This window comes from Chrysemys picta, chromosome 9 (genome assembly GCF_011386835.1).
Source record: "Chrysemys picta bellii isolate R12L10 chromosome 9, ASM1138683v2, whole genome shotgun sequence".
In the NCBI taxonomy this organism is placed as follows: domain Eukaryota; kingdom Metazoa; phylum Chordata; order Testudines; family Emydidae; genus Chrysemys; species Chrysemys picta.
In genome coordinates, this window is record NC_088799.1 from 53848376 (window position 1) to 53860776 (window position 12401).

General features: G+C 52.1%; 1 protein-coding gene across 1 annotated transcript; it reads right to left on the reverse strand.

Moving 5' to 3' along the window:
• Positions 1–2343: 2343 nt before the first annotated feature.
• Positions 2344–4574, reverse strand: LOC135973512 (uncharacterized). The gene is made up of 2 exons (XM_065557114.1): positions 3884–4574; positions 2344–2968 (listed from the first exon to the last, which is right to left on the reverse strand). The coding sequence occupies exons 1-2, from the start codon at positions 4434–4436 to the stop codon at positions 2466–2468; spliced, it is 1056 nt and encodes a 351-aa protein (XP_065413186.1). The 5' UTR covers positions 4437–4574; the 3' UTR covers positions 2344–2465.
• Positions 4575–12401: the final 7827 nt, after the last annotated feature.

Below are 12401 nucleotides of genomic sequence, written 5' to 3' on the forward strand. Positions count from 1 at the left end.
CACTACGAAATTAGGTCGAATTTATAGAAGCCGGTTTTATAGATATCCGTTTTATACAGTCGATTGTGTGTCCCCCCACATAAAATGCTCTAAGTGCATTAAGTTGGTGGACGGCGTCCACAGTACCAAGGCTAGCAGCGACTTCCGGAGCGTTGCACTGTGGGTAGCTATCCCACAGTTCCCGCAGTCTCTGCCGCCCATTGGAATTCTGGGTTGAGATCCCAATGCCTGATGATGCAAAAACAGTGTCATGGGGGATTCTGGGTACATGTCGTCAGGCCCCTTCCCCGCCATCAGAACAACGGCAGACAATCGATTTGCGCCTTTTTACCTGGGTTACTTGTGCAGACAACATACCACGGCAAGCATGGAGCCCGCTCAGCTCACCGTCACCATAGGTCATCTGGGTGCCGGCAGATGTGGTACTGCATTGTTACACAGCAGCAGCTAATTGCCTTTTGGCAGTGGATGGTGTATTACGATTGGTATCCGTCGTCGTCGTACTCCTCAGTGAGTTCAATCAGAGGCATCCGGGAAAGTTCTTCAGCAGATTCCCCTAAGAAATACTGCACCAAACTTTTCACTCTGGGCATCTGATTCTTGACGATGATGGCTATCAGTCGTAGTACATCATTTTCTGCCAAGCACCCAGCATATGCCGATGGCTATCAGTCATGCTGCACCGTCTGCTGCCAGCTTAAGATGTAAAAAATAGATGGACCAGATTTGTTCTGTATTCATTTGCTTCCCCCTCCCTCCGTGAAATCAACGGCCTGCTAAACCCAGGGTTTTGAGTTCAATCTTTGGGGGGCCATTCTGTGTGACAGTTGTTTGTGTTTCTCCCTGATGCACAGCCATCTTTGTTGATTTTAATTCCCTGTACCTGTAAGCCATATCGTCAGTCGCCCCTCCCTCGCTCCGTCAGTTTCGCGCCTTTTTTCAGACCAGACGCTATAGCACTGGGATCATGAAGCCCGCTCAGATCACCGCGGCAATTATGAGCACTATGAACACCACACGCATTGTCCTGGATTATATGCAGAGCCAGGACATGCCAAAGCAAAACCAGGACCAGCTGAGGAGGCGATTGCAGCGCGGCGACAAGTGATGAGGAAATTGACATGGACATAGACCTCTCACAAAGTACAGGCCCCAGCAATGTGCAAATCATGGTGTTACTGGGGCAGGTTCATGGCGTGGAATGCCAATTCTGGGCCCGGGAAACAAGCACAGACTGGTGGGACCACATTGTGTTGCAGGTGTGGGACGATTCCCAGTGGCTGCGAAACTTTCGCATGCGTAAGGGCACTTTCATGGAACTTTGTGACTTGCTTTCCCCTGCCCTGAAGCGCCAGAATACCAGGATGAGAGCAGCCCTCACAGTTGAGAAGCGAGTGGCGATAGCCCTGTGGAAGCTTCCAACACCAGATAGCTACTGGTCAGTCGGGAATCAATTTGGAGTGGGCAAATCTACTGTGGGGGCTGCTGTGATCCAAGTTGCCAGGGCAATCAAAGACCTGGTGATATCAAGGGTAGTGACTCTGGGAAACGTGCAGGTCATAGTGGATGGCTTTGCTGCAATGGGATTCCCAAACTGTGGTGGGGCGATAGACGGAACCCATATTCCTATCTTGGCACCGGAGCACCAAGCCACCGAGTACATAAACCGCAAGGGGTACTTTTCAATGCTGCTGCAAGCCCTGATGGATCACAAGGGATGTTTCACCAACAGCAATGTGGGATGGCCGGGAAAGGTACACGATGCTCGCGTCTTCAGGCACTCTGGTCTGTTTCGAAAGCTGGAGGAAGAAACTTTCTTCCCGGACCAGAAAATAACTGTTGGGGATGTTGAAATGCCTATTTTATCCTTGGGGACCCAGACTACCCCTTAATGCCATGGCTCATGAAGCCATACACAGGCAGCCTGGACAGTAGTCAGGACCTGTTAAACTATAGGCTGAGCAAGTGCCGAATGGTGGTGGAATGTGTATTTGGACGTTTAAAAGCGCGCTGGCGCAGCTTACTGACTCAGATAGACCTCGGCGAAACCAATATCCCCATTGTTATTGCTGCTTGCTGTGCGCTCCACAATATCTCTGAGATTACGCGCAGCCAGACACCAGGGCGGTTAGAAGAGTACAGCAGGGCGTGGTGCGCATCAGAGAAGCTTTGATAAACAGTTTTGTGACTGGCCAGGCTACGGTGTGAAACTTCTGTTTGCTTTTCCTTGATGAACCCTCCGCCCCCCCCCCCCCCCCCCCGGTTCACTCTACTTCCCTGTAAACCAACCACCCCACCCTCCCCTCCCCCCTTCGAGCACCGCTTGCAGAGGCAATAAAGTCATTGTTACTTCTCATTCATGCATTCTTTATTAATTCCTCACACAACTAGGGGGATAATTGCCAAGGTAGCCCGGGATGGGTGGGGGAGGAGGGAAGGAAAAGGACACACTGCAGTTTAAAACTTTAACACTTATTGAAGGCTAGCCTTCCAATGCTCAGGCAATCATCTGGGGTGGAGTGACTGGGTGGCCGGAGGCCCCCCCACCGTGTTCTTGGGCATCTGGGTGAGGAGGCAATGGGACTTGGGGAGGAGGGCTGTTGGTTACACAGGGGATGTAGCGGCGGTCTCTGCTCCTGCTGCCTTTCCTGCAGCTCAACCATACGCTGGAGCATATCAGTTTGATGCTCCAGCAGCCGGAGCATCGACTCTTGCCTTCTGTCTGCAAGCTGACGCCACCTATCATCTTCAGCCCGCCACTTGCTCTGTTCAGCCCGCGATTCATCCCGCCACCTCTCCTCTCGTTCATATTGTGCTTTTTTGCACTCTGACATTGACTGCCTCCACGCATTCTGCTGTACTCTTTCAGCGTGGGAGGATATCTGGAGCTCCGTGAACATATCATCCCAAGTCCGCCGTTTTCTCCTTCTAATCTTCGCTAGCCTCTGCGAAGGAGAAACATTTGCAGCTGGTGGAGGAGAAAGGAGAGGTGGTTAAAGACACATTTTAGAGAACAATGGGTACACTCTTTCACGTTAAATTTTGCTGTTCACATTACACAGCACATGTGCTTTCGTTACAAGGTTGCATTTTTCCTCTTATATTGAGGGCCTGCCGGTTTGGTGTGAGATCACTCACGCAGTGCCAGGCAACAGAATTTGGCTTGCAGGCAACCATGGTAAGCCACAGTCTTTTGGCTTTTTTAACCTTCATAACATGTGGGAGTGGTTTCAAATAGCAGTGCCCTCATTTCCCCATTGGGTTGGCCATTTAAAATGGTTTGCAATGTAAAAGGAGGGGCTGGGGTTTCCAGGTTAACATGCAGCACAAACCCAACTACCCTCTGCCCCCCCCCCCCCCCAACACACACACCCAATTCTCTGGGAAGATCACTTCACCCCTCCCCCCACCGCGTGGCTAACAGCAAGGAACATTTCTGTTCAGCCGAGCAGGAACGGGCACCTCTGAATGTCCCCTTAATAAAATCACCCCATTTCAACCAGGTGACCGTGGATGATATCACTCTCCTGAGGATAACAGAGATAAGGAATGGATGTTGTCTGCATGCCAGCAAACTCCGGGACTATACGCTGCCATGCTTTGTTATGCAATGATTCCAGACTACGTGCTACTGGCCTGGCGTGGTAAAGTATCCTACCATGGCGGACGAGATAAGGCAGCCCTCCCCAGAAACCTTTTGCAAAGGCTTTGGGAGTACATGAAGGAGAGCTTTCTGGAGATGTCCCTGGAGGATTTCCACTCCATCCCCATACACGTTAACAGACTTTTCCAGTAGCTGTACTGGCCGCGATTGCCAGGGCAAATTAATCATTAAACACGCTTGCTTTTAAACCATGTGTAATATTTACAAAGATACACTCACCAGAGGTCCCTTGTGTGCCCTCAGGGTCTGGGAGCACGCCTTGGGTGAGTTCGGGGGTTACTGGTTCCAGGTCCAGGGTGATAAACATATCCTGGCTGTTGGGGAAACCGGTTTCTCCGCTTCCTTGCTGTGAGCTCTCTTCATTGTCTTCATCATCATCTTCCTCGTACCCCGGACCCGCTTCTCTGTTGCGTGTTTCTCCATTGACGGAGTCAAAGCACACAGTTGGGGTAGTGGTGGCTGCACCCCCTAGAATGGCATGCAGCTCCGCGTAGTAGCAGCATGTTTGCGGCTCTGCCCCAGACCTTCTGTTTGCCTCTCTGGCTTTGTGGTAGGCTTGCCTTAGCTCCTTAATTTTCACACGGCACTGCTGTGCGTCCCTGTTATGGCCTCTGTCCTTCATGGCCTTTGAGACCTTTTCTAATACTTTGCCATTTCGTTTACTGCTACGGAGTTCAGCTAGCACTGATTCATCTCCCCATATGGCGAGCAGATCCCGTACCTCCCGTTCTGTCCATGCTGGAGCTCTTTTGCAATCCTGGGACTCCATCATGGTTACCTATGCTGATGAGCTCTGCGTGGTCACCTGTGCTCTCCATGCTGGGCAAACAGGAAATGAAATTCAAAAGTTCACGGGGCTTTTCCTGTCTACCTGGTCAGTGCATCTGAGTTGAGAGTGCTGTCCAGAGGGGTCACAATGAAGCATTGTGGGATAGCCGGAGGCCAATAACGTCGAATTCCGTCCACACTACCCCAAATCCAACCCGCAAAGGCCGATTTTAGCGCTAATCCCCTCGTCGGAGGTGGAGTAAAGAAACCGATTTAAAGGGCCTTTTAAGTCGAAAAAAGAGCTTCATCGTGTGGACGTGACCAGGCTTAATTCGGTTTAATGCTGCTAAAGTCGACCTAAACTTGTAGTGTAGACCAGGCCTTAGGGCAAAGCTAGGCCAATGCTGAACACTTCCTAAATCCCAGGGACTGTGTGTGTTCTCTCTGCTATAACTAGAATACTTTTCCAGCTTTAGAACCAATCATATAGACATGACTTCTCAGTCATGGATTGTGAAAGATTGCAGCAAGTCAATTTAGCAAAAAACCCAATCTGCATTAGATAAACTCTCATTGTTGATTGAGGTTCTTAATTCCAGGACCTGAAGCGAATTTGCTGGTACACTCTGAACATCATCCAGGTGCTTATTCCAATTTTAATAAAACATCCAGTGAAAGAAAAATGAGATGGAAGAAATCTGACATGAAAAATGAGCAAAAAGTGAAATCTAACTGCGGAGGCTGGAATGCACTGAGAAGGTAGGTTCTTAGTGTGGGCTTAAGTCCATGTCAAATTCATGGAATACAACATAAGCAGGAGCAATGGCACCTGCAATCTCTCAATGCTATTGTGGGTAAGACCGCTCCAAACTGGATGCTCTAGTTTCTGAAAACAAGGTAGAGTATCTGGAAGACTCCAGGAGCATAACTAAGTAGCAATGCTGTTGTTGTCTTCTCTCTGCCCTCACAGCATGAGATGCAAGAATAATTCCAAGGGCTCCTTCTGAAGGTAGAGTGGGACAGGATGGCTCAGGAGGAGAGAGCGAGGAGGAGAGAGGCATCGATGGGGCTCTCAGTGCAGTTCTACACAAGTTACAGTGTGAAATGTGCAGTTACATCCCCCTTGGGACTGAAGGCTGCCCCTCTGGGACACGGAAATACACCATATATGCTAGCAAAGCCTAGTTCTCTGTTGGACGCTAGAATGGAATCATGTTTTGGTGTTGGGTAGGTGCTCAGAGAAGGGAAAGAGGAGCATCTTCCTTCTCCCCCACCCTCCCACTAACTGCACAGCACAGGGCAAGGTTTGCTCCTGATATTTCCATTTTGGTGTTTGTTCATTTCTGGCCTGACTAGCTCTTTAATGGAGGTAGTGTAGTCTAGTGCAGAGGTTCCCAAACTTTTTTTCTGCACCCCACTTCTCCATGGGAGTCATGTAACTGCCCACCAACTTCTGCCCATCTGGGGCAGAAAATGACTCATTGAGGCAAGCCAGCAGCTTATGCCTGGGATCGCAGCAGGACCCAGCTGGCTCCATCCCAGAGGAACCCATGGCAGAGCACAGCGGGACTCCTGGCACTCCCTTCCCCCCCCCCCCCACCCAAAACCTAATGGCCCCCACAGGCTCTGGTGGGTTTAAAATATGGGGGGGGGGGGTGAGGGGCAGCAGTTAGGGAGTGGAAAGGGAGAGGGGCAGCAGATGGGCCTGAGCAGGGCTGTGGTCCTCACCCACCGTGATCACTGAGGACTCCCTGCTGCTGCCTTGCCCACTGGCTGGCTGTAGCACCTCACCCTGATAACCTTGTGGGCCCCCTAAAAAGTAGGGCATGTGCAGTTTGAAAACCAGTGGCCTAGTGAATAGAACACTGGAGCGGTACGCAGCAGAGCTGGGTTCTGTTCGCAGCTTGGCCACTGGCCTGCTGGGTGACTGAGGGTCAATCACGTCATTCCCCCGTGCCTCAGTTTCCCACTGTAAAATGGGGGTAATGCTACTGACCTGTGTAAATTGCTTTTAGGCGTAGGGGTGAAAAGCACATGGTATTATCAGAATAAATCATTTTTTTTTTGTTTTTAAAGGCAGGTACAGTTAAAGCCCTGTCCTCAGACTTGTATCCAGTAAGTAGCTCTCAGTGCTCCTTCTATGTCCCTCTCCCCACAATGTGATAAGTAGGAAAGCAGAGCACTGGCCCCACCCTACATGCTGCTAGCCAATGTGCCCATTTCCACATTCAGGGAGTGGGCCCGCTCGTGCTGTCCCCAGAAATGTACCACCTCTGCTGCCTATGGCGACCCTCTGTGGTTCTGAGGCAAGAGTGGCATTTCCCCTAAATGCACAGGGTCAACAGCCATGGGCACATTTTAAAAATGCAAAGAGTGGTACAGGGCTGAAAGCAATGCAAGGGGCTCTTTATGCCTTTAAGGTAGACCCTCTGCACTGAATGGGTGGAGGAGCACAAAGTGGGAAGGAGTGGTCAGAGTTACACTATACAAATAGCTGTCAGAGAACATTACCAAGCGTGCTCTGCAGAGCTGGCAGTGATGAGATAGAGCTGTTATTTCAGCCTGCAGCAGAATGGAGCCCTTTATGCTCCTGCTGCATGTCAATAGGAAAGCTAGGGCCTCCCAGCCATATGTATCTGTGCATAACTGTCCCCAGAGGCAGCTGCTTCCATTCTCCCATCACCAATCTCCACACCCTATCCTTAGCTCCGGTCAAGTCCTCAACCACAGAGAATGCTCTTGAAGTGTGCCAGTTTCTGTTTGGGAAGAGAAGTGGGGAATAGGTGAGACCTCTTCCATTGCTCAAATGGGGACTTGCCCATCAAGGGCTTACAGTTTGCAGTGTGAGCTGCAAGCATAGTGGCTAATAAACCCATCTTCCAAAGGCCATTCCACAATGTGCATTCAGCCAATTGCTGCCCACCTCTGAGTCCAGACAGTTCTGAACCTGGCCACCAACCTCTTGTGGGACGGGGGGAGGAAAGCAGCCACCATCCATGGTGGCTAGCTGCCCTGGGAGTATGGGGATGCTGCCGCATGTCCTTCACCAAGCCAAAACTGTAGGGAGTAAAAGTAGTGGTTTATAATAGCAGATGGTGGAAATGTAACGCTGGAGGGAGCCCTGCCAATGTGTCTCTAGTATACATCCAAAGTTATTAAGAGTCTGCACTATAATCATTGCAATTTTACTTCAAACACAAATGTGGCAAGTTTTTGTCAGTACAGACCCTAGGAATTTATGCCTCTAGTCAAAGGAAGAGCTCTTTGTATTGGCAAGCCTCAAACCAAGAGCCTTTACACCCTCTAGGAACAGCAAGTCTTGCATACATGATTTATGGGGTTTCAGTTTGGAGTGTCACTATCCGTGTCTAGGATTTATTTGAAATTAGTCATGTAATGACTGGATAAACCATAGAGTTCGGTGGGTAATTGTAACATATTCTAGGCAGGAAATAAGGATAAGGCCTTGTGGCAACCCCAGTGCATTTGCCCTGTTGAATTAATAGCCGGTCCTTAGACTAATGAGATGTAACAGACAGTATCACACTTTCTCCAGTTCATAGAGAGGTGGGCCAGCGGTACAAACTGTAGCATATGACAGAAGCTCAATGAAGAGGAATTTGTGCACCTGGACAGTACTGAGTGGTACCTTGCAGAAAGCAAGGTCCCTATATGGAAACATGACATCGTTGCAGCAATTAAAATGTCCAGGTTGGAATGAGTCTCACAGGGCGAATGCCACAAGCAGGGCTCTCTTAACAGATGCTTGTGTAGTAGCAGCACATTGGCTTGGAGAGCTGCGATTGGCAGGTTTCATGTTTTGACAGGATGCTTTTAGATCATATAGGGGAGCTGTCCAAGGGCTGCCTAAAGGCAATTGTGATGACTTTGCCCTCAAATGAATCCTACCCAGGTCTTAGTATTTGTCTGTTCTCAGCATATTTGCCTCTCTTAAGCCCAGAGCTCAGAGTTAAAGTTTAGGGAAAGGGAAGTGACAAACACCCAGTTCTGTTCTTCGCCCTCTGGGATAAACATAAAGCAAGAGTTCTGCTTGACACCCCCACTTCTTCAGCCTGCCTTTGCTGTGCAAGGCTTTGGGGCAGAATGAGAGAGGGAATCTTTCCAAACCTCTACACAGTCCACACCCTGTGTAGTGACAAAATTCACCCTCTTGCTATAAAGCTCTCTCCTCTCCAGGCTCGGCAGCTCCTAGGGTTCCTGTCTCAGGCCTGCTCTGCCCACACCCTAGTTCCTCTCTGCCTCAGCCCCATCTATCAAGGCAGTCTCCATCTAAGGCTGCTCCCTCCCACCAGTTGGAGGTCTTCCTGGGAGGTAGTAGCCCCTTCCAACAGAAGATTCCATTAACTCCTTCCTGCCCTGGTCCAGTGTGGGGGTTGCCTCTTCCACCACAGGAAACACCTTTTCCTATCCTGCCTTAAAGAAGGAGTGCTGCTCATTAGGGCTACCAGTTACACAGGAGCTTCGGCACATAGGAGGGGAGGCTAACATTATTTGCTGCTTGACACCATCTTCTGAGAACAAAGCAAAAATGCAGAGGCTATTGGATTGCCCTGGGACAAGAGGTGAGGTTTGTTCATTAGTGTTGCATGTTGTTTGCCTTTCACATTACCTAATTATCCAGGTGTGTGGAGAGAACTTATAATGTGTGTATTGGTGAGCAGCAGCATGCTAATTTCATTCTGATTGCTGAGGGTAAGGACCACTATTGTATAAGGCAGGTTGTCCTTATCCTTCTTGGCCTCGGATGAGAATACAGCCCATCCCTTGGAGAACAGCAACCTGGGAAATGTGATTTTTATCCCCCCTCCTCTAAGGTTTACTTCCTTTTAAAAATGTGTGTAGAGCATCAGGGGATACTGAGACTGGCACTGACTGTTCTGTAAGAGATAGAAAGGCTGGTCACTGAAGGTGTTTCTGTCCAGCATTTCAAAAGCAGCCCAGCTAAATGGTGCCACGTTCTCACATTTTTGAGCTTTGTCAGTTTCTGAAGATGATTTTGAAAAGCAAATAAAGTGATGTCTGAGAGTAAACCCAAGGCTGCAATGTTGCGGTCCTTAAGTAGTAGCAGTAAGAAAGGAAAGGATTGTGATGAATAAATCAGAAATCAAGATTGCATGGGCTGCCTATACAGTTATGTTTTCAGCAATGTATGGAACGGGCTCGGAATGATCAATGATATTCAGCAGCCTATGTAAAATGAATGAGACTTGGAGACTGCAGCTTTGGTGATGGAGCAATTTGTGCTGTATGGTCCAAAAATGTCTAACAGACAGAGCAGAGCTGCCTCAGTAAAACTCCAGCAGGAGTAAAACAATAGGGCCTGTGTGAGCAGACAAGGAGAAGAAAATCTGCTAGGATTGCTCTGTGCAAAAGTCAGATGCTAAACTGGGACTCAGGAGAATAGGATTCAGTTCTCTGCTCCTGCAAACTGCCTGTGCAATGTAGGTAACTCAGTCTCTATGGGTGTTAGTTCTCCATCTATGCTGTGGGAATAATACCTCTGCCCCATCCCACAGGGGAGGAAATTTGTGAGGAAAATTGCATTAGGATTGTGAGGTGCTCAGATCTTATTGGGGGGGCTCTGGAAGTATAGTGGACAAAATTGCTCCAGAAATGGGAGAGGGAGACAGGACTGTTTCCCCCTCCCCGATCTCCCTGTCTTGGAGAAGGAATTGTGGGTCAGGCCCCCATACTGATCCTACAAGCTCTGGAATCCCAGCGCACGCTCTCCCCCAGCTTCCCTGCTAAATAGAGTGACATTTCCAGGGTCACTCCTAACCAGGGCTGCCCACTGCAGCAGTGGGGCTGGGGAAGGGAGGATGCAGCCTCTGTATTGCTTTTTCTGTGGCTTGGGGGGAGGGGGAGGAGAATGTGTCTCCCTCCAGCCCTTCCCTAGGCTCATTCCTCTTTTCATGGCAATCCTGACCCCCAGAGCCCCAGCCAGGGTTGGGCAATGCTGCCCCTGGAGGTGGCTATATACAGGAAGAACCATGGAGGGCTTCCCCTGTGCACTAGGGTTACCATATTTTGTGCCTCCCAAAGGAGGACACTCCACGGGGCCCCAGCCCCGCCCCCGCCCCAACTCTGCCCCCTCCCCAAAGTCTCCGCCTCCTCCCCTGCTTCCCGCGAACATTTGAGTCGCGGGAAGCCTGAAGCAGGTAAGGGGGAGTGTGGGGGGAGGAGGCGTGGCCCAGGCTGGCCCCCCCCCGGCCCTGGGGTGCTGGCCCTGGGCCCGGCCCCCGGCCGACCACCCCCGGCCCGCCCAGCACTGCGGTCCCCGGCCCGGCCCCCGGCCGAGCACCCCCGGCACCGCACCGCCGGTCCCCAGCCCGGCCCCCGGCACCACCGGCCCGGCCCCTGAGCGCCCGGCCCGGCCTGGCACCGCCGGCCCGGCCCCCGAACCCCCGGCCCCGCCGGAGCCCCCGAGCCCCCGGCCAGGCACCGCACGGCCGGCCCGGCCCGGCCCAGCCCCCGAGCCCCCGGCCCGGCCCCCGAGCACCCGCACGGCCGGCCCGGCATGTCCCGATTTTCCCGGACATGTCCGGCTTTTTGGGCTTTCCCCCCGGACGGGGATTTGGAGCCCCAAAAGCCGGACATGTCCGGGAAAATCCGGACGTATGGTAACCCTACTGTGCACAGAGCAGTGCAGGGTAGGAGCTGACCCAGTGCAGATGTCACTCACATTCAGCAGCACCTTACTCCCTGAGCAATCCCGGTGCCAGCAACGTGAGCTAAGCTGGCAGAGCCCTGAGTTCCCAAAACATGCTGAGGCTGCAAATTCTGCTGCTGGAAAAGGAGAAGTGCCTTTGAAAAGCAAAACCACCTGCCTGCATGCTTATGAAATGTAGCAGCTTTTGTGGGGCAGAGGCAGGGCCCGGGAGTAACTGGCTCTGCAGCAGTGGAGAGCTATGCTTCTGGGCATTTGGCTCATCAAAAATATTCCAGAAACCCTCTCGAAAATGTCAAGGTGCCTGTGGGGGGCCTTGTACAACCCCACTCACATAGCGTCCTCCCAGGGCCGGCTTTAGGAAGTGCGGGGCCCAATTCCAACATTTTTGGCAGGGCACCGGCAGGGATGACTTTAAAAAAAAAAAAAAAACTTAAAAACCCCCCCTTTCATTTCTTCCATGTATTATTTACTTTCCATAATTATATAAATAATAACAAAATTATATATTACGTACATTGCTGGCTGGAGGTAGGACAGGGGCTGACTGGAGGTAGGGTCTGGCTGGAGGCAGGGTAAGGGGTACGGGGCTGGCTGCGGGCAGGGCAAGGGGTGCAGGGCTGGCTGCGGGCAGGGCAGGGGGTGCAGCAGGGGCTGGCTGTGGGCAGGACGGGGTGCGGGGCTGGTGCGGGCAGGGGGTGGCTGTGGGCAGGGGCTGCGGGGCTGGCTAGAGACGGGCTGGCTGCGGGCAGGGCAGAGGTGCGGGGCTGGTGTGGGCAGGGGGTGGCTGTGGGCAGGGCAGGGGGTGCAGCAGGGGCTGGCTGCGGGCAGGGCAGGGGGTGCAGCAGGGGCTGGCTGTGGGCAGGGCAGGGGTGCAGCAGGGACTGGCTGCAGGCAGGGCAGGGGCTCTCCTGCTTCTACCACCCCGGCCCTTTAAGTAGCTGCCGGAGCCCTGGGGAAGCAGCGGGGCTCCGGCGGCTATTTAAAGGACCAGGGCGGCAGAGGCAGCTCCCCTGCTGGGAGCCCTAGGCCCTTTAAATTGCCCCCTGGGGAAGCCAGCCATCCTGGTACGGCAAACCAGCGGCAGCAAGGGCGCGGGGCCTGATTCAGGGGAATCGCCTGAATCGGCTTAAAGCCGGCCCTGCGTCCTCCTGGGCACTGTGCACAGCATGGCACAACCGCCTTCTGCACAGGCACCCCAGCAGCAGGAACCAACTCTTCCTTGTGGGGCTCTCCGGAAGCTGCGCAAGCCAGAGTGCCAATATGGAGGAACAGAGGGGC